The sequence below is a fragment of the Populus nigra genome, chromosome 4, assembly GCF_951802175.1.
Source record: "Populus nigra chromosome 4, ddPopNigr1.1, whole genome shotgun sequence".
In the NCBI taxonomy this organism is placed as follows: domain Eukaryota; kingdom Viridiplantae; phylum Streptophyta; class Magnoliopsida; order Malpighiales; family Salicaceae; genus Populus; species Populus nigra.
This window is the reverse complement of record NC_084855.1, coordinates 14,438,163-14,451,509: the sequence shown is the minus strand read 5'-3', so window position 1 is coordinate 14,451,509 and position 13,347 is coordinate 14,438,163. Positions and strand designations below refer to the sequence as shown.

The following is a 13,347-nucleotide window of genomic DNA, read 5'->3' as shown; positions in this document are numbered from 1 at the left end:
AAAACAAACAAAAATTCAATAAAAAGAAAATGACTAAAAAACAACAATCAAAATTCAAAGGTCTGAATTGGAAATAACAAAAAAAATAAGAATTATAGTGCATTTATGGGGGTAAGAGAGAGAAATAAAGGAAGGAAAAATAGAGGGTCGTCAGCGATACACTGACCATCTTTGGAGCACACGCACCATCTATAATGAAAGAGAAGATGACGAAGAATAATCTAAGATGAAATACGATCACTTTTGACAACAAGAAACCGCTGAATGCGTCGCCTAAAGCGTGTGCGATTCCAATGCGCTGGCACGTGATCTTCATGCAGCAGCATCTTTTTTAATAAGAAATTATTATTTTATGGTAAATCACGTAACTACCTTACACCAAATTTACAATCAACAAAAAAACGAGGTTAAAAGATAAAAATACCCCAAGGCAACAATGGATTAGTCTTGCATCCAAAGGTACATGTGTAATTTTATTTGTGTATAAAAAGGAAAAATATCTAAATACCCCTACTCGGCATCACTTAATATTTTTTGCTTCTAGGAATATTTTGGTTATTTTACCGATTATAAAAATATTTTATAAACAAAAACACTCCAAACAAATCAATAATGACTTATGATCCTTGTGAAAATACCAAAATACTTTTAATCCAAAGGCATTTATTTTTTAATGGGAAGGATAAAATAATCACCACATTTTACTCGTGAATAGAAAAACATGAGTGAATCTCCCATGCCTTTAAGCATATTTGTTATGTTTTCTTTTTGTGAACATTTAGTAGCCGTTTGTTTACGCGGCTGCGGTTGCTTTTAAAGCAAAATGTAGCTTTTAAATGTTTGGTAACGAAGAACCACAATATACTATTCATATGGGGCCATTTAAAATTGCTTAAAACTGTAGGTTTTTGGAAAGCAACTCTCTGCTACTTTCCGCAAACCTGCGGACGTAATGGAGAGTTTTCACTCTCCATTGTTAACTTAAGTGAAGTGAATTATAATTCACTCTTCACAGTTCACTAAGAGTGACTCCACTGTTCACGTGAACAGTGGAGTCACTCTCCACTGTTTTGGTTATTGTTCCGGCCAGATCGGGTTCGGTCCAAAGCTAAAAATATATTGAACCGGGTCTGATCTGGTTAAAAAAATTCAAATTTTATTTTTATTTTTAATTGTGTTTTATTCAAAAAATTAGAAGGAGATCGTTTGATGACGTAACATTTGCAGAATTTGATCGCAATTCCAATTTTGTTCTTGTTTGATCTGATCCAGTTATTATTTTTATTTTGTGTTTTATTCAGAAAATTAAAAGGAGATCATTTGATGACGTAACATTTGCATAATTTAATTGCAATCTCAATTTTGTTCTTGATGATATTTTTACCTGATATTGTTACGCGCTTAAGAAACCATGGAAAATATAGTCCTTGTTGGATAGATTTCGTATGTGATGAAATTGCACATAGTTTAATGGAATAATAAAAAATATTTGATATCAATATTATTTATTTTATGATGTAATAACAGTAGTTAAATCTATAATATTTAAATTAAAAACTATAAATATTAATATATATATTTTAATTATTTTATAACTTCAATTTAAAAAGCATTTTTTTAACTAACTATATTAAATTATTTTTTATTTAATTTTAATTTTAACCACAATTTTAATTAACCATATATCTTTTCAAGACAATCCTAACTAAAATTACCTCTTTTAAGGAGTGTTTTGTAAGGCGTGTTGCTATGGTAATTACTCTGAAAGACCTCTCCCACCTACACTTTTCTTGCCAGAAATTACGTCAGGGAAGAAGCAATTTTTTTCTTTAATACTATAATACCCTTTACTTTTCATAAAGACGGACATTCTTTTCAGGGTACTTTAGGGAAAGAAAGAGACAAGGAACCCTGCATGAGCAGAGACGACAGAGAACCTGAGTTTAAGAGATGGTCCAAGTTTCATAGATTGGACCCTTCAACCATTGATACAAGGGCCGCTGCTTAGCAAAAAAAAAAAAAAGGCAGATAAAACTAAAGTTCGGTGGTAGAGCTGTCCCATCTCAAGCACCCAATTCCCTTGTTTCTGGTTCTGGTGCTGGTAAAGGTTTCCTTCAAGGCCTAATTTTCTGACTCTCCAGTATAATCATGGACCCAAAACTAGCAGGTTTCTCTCCCTTTAAGCCTTGCCCATCTGTCACCTAATCCTTGAAAGCCTTCTTTTTTCGCTTCACAATGAATAACCTGTACGTTATAGCTTGATTAATTTAGACGCTAATTGAGGTATGCATTTCTTTTATTTATTTAACTGACCCACCAGAAACCCAGGTACCAATCTGATCTATATAGAGAAATCGTTTCCTGCTATAAAATATTGCTAGGGCGTCCACAGCGAGACCAGAACGAGACCTGTCCTTCCTCTGCATCATAATTGTCTCCTTGATAGCTGTACTTCTATTTTCCATAGCAGGAAATGGCAGCTGTTGTCACATATCTGGTCATCTTTACTGTCATCTCCAGCGCCCTTGCTTACGATCCTGACATGCTTCAAGACCTCTGCGTGGCTAATACTTCTGCAGGTATGTTTCGTGTAGCTTTGTTTCAACGGGGTGCTTTCTGTTTATAAAACACCGCCGCAGTCTTTGCACAATGATTTGACTGGCATTTTTTATTCTGGTTGCGTTTTGCAGGAATTAAAGTGAATGGGTTTACATGCAAGGCAGAGACAAATATCACTGAAGCTGATTTTTTCTTTGACGGTCTAGCCAAACCAGGAAAAGTGAACAATTCAGTAGGATCACTTGTAACAGGAGGCAATGTTGAGAAAATCCCAGGCCTAAACACCCTAGGCGTGTCACTGTCTCGTATTGACTATGCACCTGACGGCCTTAACCCGCCTCACACTCACCCCCGAGCCACTGAAATGATCTTTGTGTTGGAAGGTGAACTGGATGTTGGATTTATCACCACTGCAAACAAACTGATCTCAAAGACTGTCAAGAAAGGCGAAGTCTTCGTGTTCCCTAGAGGTTTAGTTCATTTCCAGAAGAACAACGGTGACAAGGCAGCCTCTGTAATTTCAGCATTCAATAGTCAGTTGCCTGGTACCCAGTCCATTGCCATGACCTTGTTTACTTCAACCCCAGCAGTTCCTGACAATGTCTTGACTAAAGCTTTCCAAGTTGGTACCAAGGAGATTGAGAAGATCAAAACCAAGCTTGCCCCCAAGAAGTCCTAATTTTGTTCCTAAAAAATTCCCAATTCGGTACTGTATATGCTTGATAAAGTCTCTTTGTTGATATTTGTAATTATATATTTTCCTTTTCTTTTCTTTTCTTCCCTGAATTGAAGAATGCTATTGGATATAAGTTGATGTTCGCTATATCTTAAATTAACAGCAAGAGAAATAATAATACTGTCCCGGAATTATGAGTCAAGTTATACTATAATTTTGACTTGCAACTTACACTTACATGCATCCATTGTCTTCAGCAGGTTGTTATTTTAATTTTAATTTAGTTTTTCTAGTTAGATTTTTAGAATCTGGGAGGGTACCTTTTCTTTAATACTATAATTGCTGAAAAACTTCGACGAGATTGCTATCTATTTCTTACGATATATATACACCACCCCTTCATCATCTGAGTGGATTGACCGTGACGATGAACTTGCAGGAATTGCCACAGCTAGCAACCATGCTGATGATTACAGAAACGGAACCAGGCATTTTCATACTTTTTTTAGGGGCTTAACTGTAGTTTTATGTTTTAATTTGTTTAGTCAAGTAGGTTTTTATTTTTGTCATCTGTGAAACCATGGGAGCTGTTCTAAGGAACTGATGCATGTGCCCTCAAGAACACCTGCGTTGCGGCGCAGATTTTATGACAGTGCTGATAATTCACCCAAGCTATACTCTCAATGTTTCATTTTTTTTTCTGATTGTTTTTTTAATTGGAATTCACTTTCAAAAAGAGAGTAATTTCCCACAAACAAACGTGGCCTGAGACAAATGGCGAAGGAAAACTGGCACATCGTGAGGAACTTTGGCACCTATGCGTGAATTTGAACATTGCTTCTGAAGGACTGCCCGAATGCCCAGTTTGAGGGAACCACGTTGAGGGTTGTTACGAACTTCCCATCACTGGTTTGGAGTTTGAAGGACAGGCTCTGACCATTTAGATAGCTTAGGCTCTGCCAATTGGCACCCCAATTTCTTGTCATAACTTCCCATTTATTGGATTTAGACCCTTGGATCCATGCCTTAGAGATCTCTCCAGCTCCCCCGACAATTGATATAAGCACCAGCTCAAAGTAGCTCCCTCCAGTGATGGTAAATCTGAAGCCTCCCCTTCTCTTGCATGTCACCCTGATATACCAATACCGTTTAAATCAACAAGCCACCACATAATTAAATACTATTGTCGGAACGGAAGAGCACTGAGTATTGATGAGAACATACTTTCTGTAGAGAAAAGGTACAATTCCAGCTCTGTACTTGGCTATAGCCTGGAAGGCAGGTCGAGACAAGTCAAAGTGCGGTCGAGGAGGATTGCACCATCGATCCTCCATTGTCACTAGCACGACGATAGTTAGGCGGACAGTAATTAGTAGTAGTAATGGTAATGGACTTACCCTTAAGGCACCATTGAGGGTCATTGACTGCATCACAAACTATCTGATAGCCCCGGCCGCCACATGACTCGCCATCATTGAACAAAGCTGTGCTCAGCGCCGCAGTGTTTATTCCATAACCATCAGTGTAAAGGTTTCTGTATCCACAGGCACCATCTAATTGGGCATCATTTTGAACAAATATTGTTCGATCATAAACTGCATTTGTCACAACTATTTAGCTCTTTTCTGGTAAATGAACTATAGAGAGTTCAAGTAAAGACATTTTGACATATAATTGAACTAGCACTTGCTCATTGTACCAGAACCATCACTTCCACCATAGAAAGTTGCATGGGCACGTTGCCATGTCGCCGAGGCGCGTACGTGAGGTTGTTTGCAGAAGAGACCCGGAAACAAAAAGATTGCACAGCTGAAAATAGAAAGATATGCCATTGTCTTTTCTGAGAAACAAACGAGGTTGGTTGATGTAATTATTGTTGCTAGTTTTGATATATATAGAAGATGATGTAAACTGCTGCTATTTATAATAACCGCTAAATCTTCGTCTGCTCAATAAAATGTTCGCATGCAATTTGAAAAAAAGAATCGAAATTTGACTCTAATCATGTAATTGATTGAGTGAATACCGTTCTGTAATCATTGGTTAACAGATAGGGGCATTAATTAGTCAATTTCTCAGTAGCAATATTGACAAAAACCATGAAAATAACTTCTAACTCCTCTAAATTAAGGATAATGCTGGGGTTTTCTTTTATAAAAAAAAATCAAATCCAAATTAAATTACTCTTTCTGTTACTAATTAAATTACCCTTTTTCTAATGAATAATATAATTTGTCATTTAGTATGAACATTGAATAATATAATTTATTTTTTTGGTTGGAGAAAGAATGTGCGGATCAGTTTGGTATTCCCCACCAACATTAACAATGAAATACTTGTATAAATTAAATATTAACTCTCCGCTCCTCTTATAAAATTTAATAGTTTTCAATCCAAACCTTTCAAATAATGGATATATATAAATTACTACCCAAAATCAAAATCAAAATCAAAATCTTATATGCTTTTTAAATTTATTATATAAAATAAAATAAAAAGATTGGGAGAGACTTAAAATAAATAGGATCGGGGAAGTTAGAGAATTTCATAAAAAAAAGAATAAAAAGAATTCACCAGATATTTAGCTGGGGAAGAGAGAAATTGTCCCGTTTGAGTTTTTTTATTGAATTCTATGATAATTATAATAAATATTTAAATAAAATCCAACAATTTAAATTACAAACAAAAAATATATATTTATTTAATCAAATTTTTTTTATTCATCTATTTCCTTTTTCTTTTAAGCAGTTGTTTTTATCAGTAATATGGTTTATTAAATAAGAACTTGTGACAACTAAAATAAATATTCATAACAAATTCTAAGTCACCCCACTTCTCCTAATCAGGGTTTGAATAATTTAGATCCCATAACTAAACCGTAATTTATTTTCACCTAAAAATATTATAGAAATCTCAATAATTATATTTTTAATTTCAAAAACATCTTCTAATTAATTTAAATTATAAAATCAAATAGATCAATGAAGACAAACTTTGAGAATTCTGATCTATTTTTTTCTACATGATTAAAGGTCCAAACAATCTTCATTGAACTTTGTTAAAGATTTATATAAAACTATTTTTAGGGACTCACCTAACAACTTAATTTTTTTTATGGTGAGATGTTTTCTAACATGGTATCAGAGTTTTGTTGACCAAGTGGTCGATTACGAGTTCAAATCTCACTATCTTCATTTTAATTAATAAAAACTAAGCACAAGATAATCTGGGTTTATATAATTTTCAAACTCAAATGATTTTCACTCGAGAGAATGTGTTATAGATTAATATAAAATTATTTTTAGAACCTCACCTAACAACTTACGTTTAGGTTGAGATGATTGATTGATATAGTTATTTAATATGATATTAGAATCTTATTGACCAAACGGTTACGAGTTCAAATCTCACTACCCCTATTCTATTTGATAAAAATTAAATATAAGATTATATGAGTCTGTGCGAGTTTCAAACCTGAAAATCTTTTACTTGAGGAAACGTGTTAGAGAGAAATATAAAATTATTTTTAAGCTTTTAGATTCTCTTATCTTCAAGATTAATTTATTGACACCAAAATTATCTTTTACGTACTATAATTGGATGAAATCATCGTCTCTCCTTTTCATTTCTAATAACTTCCTCTCTTCTATCTTAGCTTTCAGTAATTAAAATATTAGAAAATAAAATTTTAAAATTAAAATGTCAACACTGAAAAACTACAAAGATCAAAGTGTAAATTTGCATTGTATAAGATCAATATGGTCTATAATAACACAACGAGAAAAGTTACAGAAACCAAACAGTGAAAGACGTACATCTTATAATATCTTTTATAAATTATAATTTATTTTACTTTTCTATCATTCTCAATTGTATTGAGCATTGATTATCGATGCTCAAGAAACCGCATTCAATAAATAATAAATCAATTTTTTAGTGAAGAATTTTTTTAATTAGGATATTGATTTAAATTATAGAACAATCATCAAAATATAATCCATGGGAGCAATAAACAATTTGCAGACTTTTTAAAATATAATCCATGGGACATATTTAAATTATAGAAAAATATGTCCTCCCCTTTAGCCTCTTGTAATTCTTAAGTTAAAAGGGCCAGCATCGCTCTCATCTTTTACTTAGAATGAAAAAAAATTATCTGCCACCAAATTGATTTGGTACTGATCGAGTTTATTCTAAGACTTGAATTGCATAAGAGCATCCTCAAATCAGATTTTGGGATATCCTTGATCGTATAAAAGGGGAAGTCTAACATGAAGAATGATTAAAGCTATATCCAGTCCAATGCTCGAATACTAGAGGTAGACTAGAGAATTAGCATAAAGATGGTAAAAATATATAATACAAGGATAATAGTTAAAAAAAGATAAATATATATAATGGTTTTTTTTAACAAAAAAATATAATTTCAGGATAAAATAATTGAGATTGTTAATTGAATTCTTTTTCATAAATATTTAAAATAATATAATTATAATAGATTATCAATTTAATTCAAATTATATATAAAATTTAATTTAATTCAATATACAATTTAGTTTCAAACAAGCTCGAAATAAAAAAAAAAATTTACATTAACGTAAACTTAAGTGACATGAGTGCTTATGTTTTTTTTTTTTAATTTTATATCATTTCTAGTTAATTGGACTAAACTATAAGTATAATTCCCTGTATTTGGATAAATAACATAATAATTGATACTGTGATAATAATTATTTTTTAAAATATATTTAAATATTTTTTATATTAACATATCAAAACCATTTAAAATATATAAAAAATAATTTAAAATTTTAAAAAATACAGGACACCACGTTGTTGAATCCGTGGTACGTACGTTCTCCCAGTACCGTTAACTCGACGAGCAAAAGAGACAACTAACACCTAACAGATGTTTGAAGATTCCTGACTAAAATATTAAAAGTCAAATCCATCAAAAATCCAAATATGAATTATTTATAATTGTAAATACGTATTCATGGAATATGAGCGTACAATTGTTCTCTGATCACGAGTCATACCTAGTTAGGGTGCCGCATTTCATGGCATGTCTTCGGGGGGAGTTCAGGTACGTTTCGGCATCCCCCATGTTCTGTGTGGATCAACCCAGTTTTTCTCTTAGATTAATGATCAGAACTCGCCTAGTCTTGTATCTCCCTCGAACCACGCTGCTGAGTTGCTCGGTACTCAAATTCGGCGGCTATTTTAAAAATTAAAAAAACACTGTTTCTCTAGATAAAAAAATTGTTGACGAAAATAATGTTTTTACTTTTTTGCTCTTCAAACCCAGGAAAAAAAAACTATGAGGCTAATTTCTTATGGTAAAACGGTATTTACACAAGGAACTTTCACCATTTTAAGATTAACTAATTTTAAACGCTAAAATAACTTAAATACATTTAAAAATAAAATTTATAAACCTCGTATAGATGAGCTTTTTGGTATTTTATACTTGAATTCACAGGAAAATGACATACTTACCATTGAAATAAAAAATTCTTTAACTAAAAAGCATAATAAGAAGAACCTAATTGCCCTTGGAAGGAAATATTTATGCCTTTGGGCTGAGGGCATTTTCTTCATTGCTTTATGGGTTTTTTTTTTCGTTATTATTAGGTATGATGAGGGGTAATTTGATATTTTTTAAATAAAAAATGGTTGACGCGCTTGTGTCGGCCTCTCTGCTATATTAAATTGGCATCTGTAGTTGATTACAACGGCTAAAAATACCCTTCTACAATGATGTTTGAATCGTTTCAGCAGCCTTTTCTTTACTCAGCCAAACGTATGGCGAATAGATCTTTGGTGTGGTGTCAACCATCTTTTCTTCATTTCCTCTTTCTTTTCTTTTTCTTCCTTCATTTCCATGCATCCCCTCTAAATTTTCAAACCAGCAGCCCCTTAATTTATTTTTCCTTTGAATTCAATCCCTTTTCTTTTTATTACTCTTTATTTTATTTGAATTAGTTTATAAAATTATATTTGTTTTCAATTTTGATTTTTTTATCTATTAGAATTGATCTTCACTTTTTTGATTGCTATTTGTTTTTATTTTATATTGTTTTTAAATTGATTTTTTTCCCCAATTTCACCTCACTTTATATTTTTTTTCTTTTCATATTTGATTTTTATTCTTTCTATTGTTAATTTTTTATACTTTTATAATTTGTTGAAATTGATGTATTTTTTTAAATTTCATCATTCAATATTAAATTATTGGTTTATATATGATTTTCCACTAATTTAAAAAATGAACCTCGGGTGTTTTTGTTTGTTGTTCCTTTTTAGATTCAACATTTTTTTTATCAAAATTCTTTATTAATTAAAATGAATTAATTAAATATAAGCATACTCTTAATGGTGGTGGGCTAGTGTTCATAATGGAGTAACAATGAGTTTTCAAAGGACTTTTCTTTTTTCTCTTGAGTATGATAGTAACCGCTCATGCTTATTTTTTATAGTTAATTATGATTTTTTTTTCATTTTATCTGCTATTATTGATGTTTTTTCAGATTGTATTGTTAAATTAGTCAAATTTATTAAATTCAGTAAAGTTAATAAATAGAATTTTAGAATTTTTTTATTTAAAAAAATACTATGACTTGAACATTCTTTTATATTAAAAAAAATTAGTCTGCGTAATAATTAGAAGAGGTAACATAAATAAAGGTAAGAGAATGGCATGGGAATTTGGAAATGTATATAGTAATGCACGAAGCAGACCATTGCGCTTACACAAGTTTCTTCACTTTCTCGGTGGGCTTAATCGTAAAATGCCAAGCCACGCCCAAGATGGTTTTTAATACAGACGTCCAAAAATACAGTGCGGACAAACAAACAAAAAAAAACAAATTGCACTTTAACAAATTAAAGACGACAGGTTGCAAAGGGGAATAGGCACACTATCAGGAACTTTTGCAGCTATCCTGTGCATGATTTTTAGAATTAGAACTGAACATTGCTTTTGAAGGACTGCCCAAATACCCAATTGGAGGGTGCCACGTTGAGTGCTGTTCTGGTCTTCCCATTGCTGGTTTGGATTTTGAAGGACAAGCTCTGACCATTTAGATAGCTCAGGCTCTGCCAATTGGATCCCCAGTTTCTTGACATGGCTTCCCATTGGTTAGATTTAGACCCTTTGATCCATACCCTAGAGATATCCCCAGCTCCACCGACATTGGATATAAGCACCAGCTCAAAGTAGTTCTTTCCATTGATGGTAAATCTGATGCCTCCACTTCTGTCGCAGCCCACCCTGATGATACACCAAGATTAATAAAACACGAAAACACATAGTTCCAAAATTTCATGTCAAGAGACTCGGAATGGAAGGTATTAAGTATTAATAAGAACGTACTTTCTGTAGAGGATAGGTACAATTCCAGCTCTGTACTTGGCAATAGTCTGGAAAGCAGGCTGAGACATGTCGAAATGCGGCCGAGGAGGGTTGCACCAGCCGCCATTGTCACTAGGGAGGTTATAGTTTGGTGGACAGAAATTAGTAGCAGTGATGGTAATATATTTACCCCTTAGGCACCACTGAGGAACCTTCGTTGAATCACAGATTATCTGATAGCACCCGCCACATGACTTGCCATCATTGAACAAAGCCGTGCTCAGTGCCGCAGTTTTTATTCCATAGCCATCGGTGTAAAGGTTTCCATATCCACAGGCACCACCTAAATGGGCATCATTAACTCAAAACAGTCAGCACTTTTTTGAACAACTGTATCTTCACATATTGCATCGCAATACTTTCCCTTAGAGTACATAGAAAGAGAGAATACTGAAAGTAAATAAGCACTTACCCATTGTACCAGAAGCATCACTTCCCCCATAGAAAGTTGCATGGGCTTGTTGCCATGCCGCGGAGGCTGAGTGAAACTGTGTGCAGTATATACCTAGGAACAAAAATACTGCACAGCTGAGAACAGAAAGGCTTGCCATAATATTATCTGTTCTCCAAGACAATGAAGGCTGGTTTATTTGCTATTGCTAGAGCTAGATAGCTAGTTTAATTTGATAAAAAAGATAGGAAACTCGGCAACTATTTATAATCACTACTCACATTCTGTCGGCTCATTAAAATATCATTCAAGCAATATGAAAAGGGGGGGGGGGGGGGGGAATTGATTGCAACCACGTTGACTGAGCGCAATATATTCCATAATCATTGAACGGCAACAAGGGCATTAGGCAAGATCTCTATAAGCTTGAATTAATACGTGAGTCTAGAGAATACTGTAAATTAAAGAGTGTTTTTCAAAGAGTCATTTTGATTATCTAGATGTGCAATACAATCATGATAGTATTTTTTAAGTCTCTTGTATTATCACCGAACTGGTTTAAATATCAAAGTGTGCTCCAAATTAAAAAAAAAAAAAAAAAAAAAGGTTAGGTGGTGTCCTTCCTATAACTTAGATCAAAGACAAGCTACCCACTCTGTAAGAAACTGACTTCTTCCAACGTTACTTCAAGATGCTCGTAAAGAAATTTCCTCTCGGTAGAAAGTTATTTATTTATCATATTCTTTGCATTTCCAATCATACTTCTAACTAGACTTCACGGCAATATCCGTCAGAATTACAATCAAATCAGGAATGTGTAATTAATTTTTCATAAATACATGCATATATATATGCTGCTGTCACCTAAAACCTGCATGAGCGAACCCAGAGGATTCATCCATATCAGCATATCCCACATGTTGCATCAGTTCAAGTTCTTGGGATTTGGACAAGTCCAAAACCAGAACAAAAAGTTTGCTTGCAGTAGCTTGTAAGATTCGTGGTACGTTATAGTACAGTTGACGTGCCAATCGCCAAGCAGACAATAAACTATTGCCAGAGCATTTTTTTATAGGCAACGCCAACTATATATATCTAGTCTGCAACTGTATAACAGAACATTTCCATAACTAACGCCTAGCAAGGGTATGAATTGAAGGCTACAACTAAACTATTCAAAGTCAAATCGATGAAAAAACATCAAATGTAACTTGCAAATAATAATTTTCTTTTGTGCTCGCAGCTATGCATGCAACCACTAGGTATATTTAAGAGCTATTATGACTTGTTATCAAGAAATAAACACATTTATGGAAGAAGTTTAAGATAAAATACAAGTCAGTTATCTATACATGTACGCATAGTTATCCTGGTGGTGATGCTGACTAGCTAGGGTACGTACCGTTTATCTTGGCATGTCGTGGGGGATGTTCACGTTCATGGCACATGGGTGATGACATCCCTAGTGAGCTCACACAACCAACCAATAAATGATTCACACATGGGATCGTATTGTTTATTTGAAATGTAAAGCAATAGAATATTTTGTGATGACTAATTCATGCCAAGGCCTTGGATTTAACTCTTGCTGGCATATTTGCCCAAACCAATGATTTACAACCATCAAGAACAAAAACCGTGAAAGATAACAACAGGTTAATTCGGTAGAAGTTAAATCAGTAGAATAATTGTTTTTAAAATATTTTTATTTAAAAATATATTAAAATAATATTTTTTAATTTTAGGACATCATAACTAAAGGCGGAGGCATGTTAAAGGCTTGGGTGGGCTATAGCCCAGGTCAAGATTTTATCAATATTATTTGATTAGTTTTATGTGAAAAAAAATTGTAATTCTCAATTGAGTTATCAAAAAATTCTAAAACTTTACGTGAAGCCTACTAATATGATGATTCTGCTTGAGTTAAAATTTTAAAATTTTTGTAGAAATTCAGAAATTTAATGAAATATCATAATTTGACTAGTTTTATGTTATTGAACGTAAGTTTCAATCCGACTATCAGATTGAGCTGAAATTGTACGAGGGTTTTTAAAATATATTGAATAAAATCTAGTTAAAATTTTAAGATGAATGGAACTTGGTAGTGCTAACAAAAAAAAAGAACTGTCAAATAAAAGCAAAACAACTCATTAAGGGTAAAATGATTATTTGTTATTAAAAAATAAAACAAATCAACTCTTCATTCCTTTTATATGTTGCCGACCGGGCAAAAGTAGAATAGAAGAAGAAAGAAAAGAAAAGGTGAAAGAGAGAGAGAGAAAAGTAAGGGAAAAACATAAAAAAATT

General features: G+C 33.0%; 2 protein-coding genes and 1 pseudogene across 2 annotated transcripts; 1 reads left to right on the top strand and 2 right to left on the bottom strand.

The window, feature by feature from the left end:
* Positions 1–2,131: 2,131 nt before the first annotated feature.
* On the top strand, positions 2,132–3,449 carry LOC133691100 (germin-like protein subfamily 2 member 4). The gene is made up of 2 exons (XM_062111437.1): positions 2,132–2,579; positions 2,691–3,449. The coding sequence occupies exons 1-2, from the start codon at positions 2,474–2,476 to the stop codon at positions 3,236–3,238; spliced, it is 654 nt and encodes a 217-aa protein (XP_061967421.1). The 5' UTR covers positions 2,132–2,473; the 3' UTR covers positions 3,239–3,449.
* Positions 3,450–4,050: 601 nt separating this feature from the next.
* LOC133691714 (putative expansin-A17) lies at positions 4,051–5,067 on the bottom strand (annotated as a pseudogene).
* Positions 5,068–9,931: 4,864 nt separating this feature from the next.
* Positions 9,932–11,284, bottom strand: LOC133692699 (putative expansin-A17). Its single transcript, XM_062113809.1, has 3 exons — positions 11,062–11,284; positions 10,611–10,932; positions 9,932–10,508 (listed from the first exon to the last, which is right to left on the bottom strand). Exons 1-3 carry the CDS (start codon positions 11,198–11,200, stop codon positions 10,199–10,201), a joined length of 771 nt encoding a protein of 256 aa, XP_061969793.1. The 5' UTR covers positions 11,201–11,284; the 3' UTR covers positions 9,932–10,198.
* Positions 11,285–13,347: the final 2,063 nt, after the last annotated feature.

Excerpts from the sequence above, each read along its gene's own strand:
- LOC133692699 (XM_062113809.1), bottom strand. The coding sequence starts at position 11,200 with ATGGCAAGCCTTTCTGTTCTCAGCTGTGCAGTATTTTTGTTCCTAGGT. Across the intron at positions 10,933-11,061 it reads TGATGCTTCTGGTACAATGG|GTGGTGCCTGTGGATATGGA; the intron begins GTAAGTGCTTAT and ends ATGCCCATTTAG. Across the intron at positions 10,509-10,610 it reads GTACCTATCCTCTACAGAAA|GGTGGGCTGCGACAGAAGTG; the intron begins GTACGTTCTTAT and ends GTGTATCATCAG.
- LOC133691100 (XM_062111437.1), top strand. The coding sequence starts at position 2,474 with ATGGCAGCTGTTGTCACATATCTGGTCATCTTTACTGTCATCTCCAGC. Across the intron at positions 2,580-2,690 it reads CGTGGCTAATACTTCTGCAG|GAATTAAAGTGAATGGGTTT; the intron begins GTATGTTTCGTG and ends TGCGTTTTGCAG.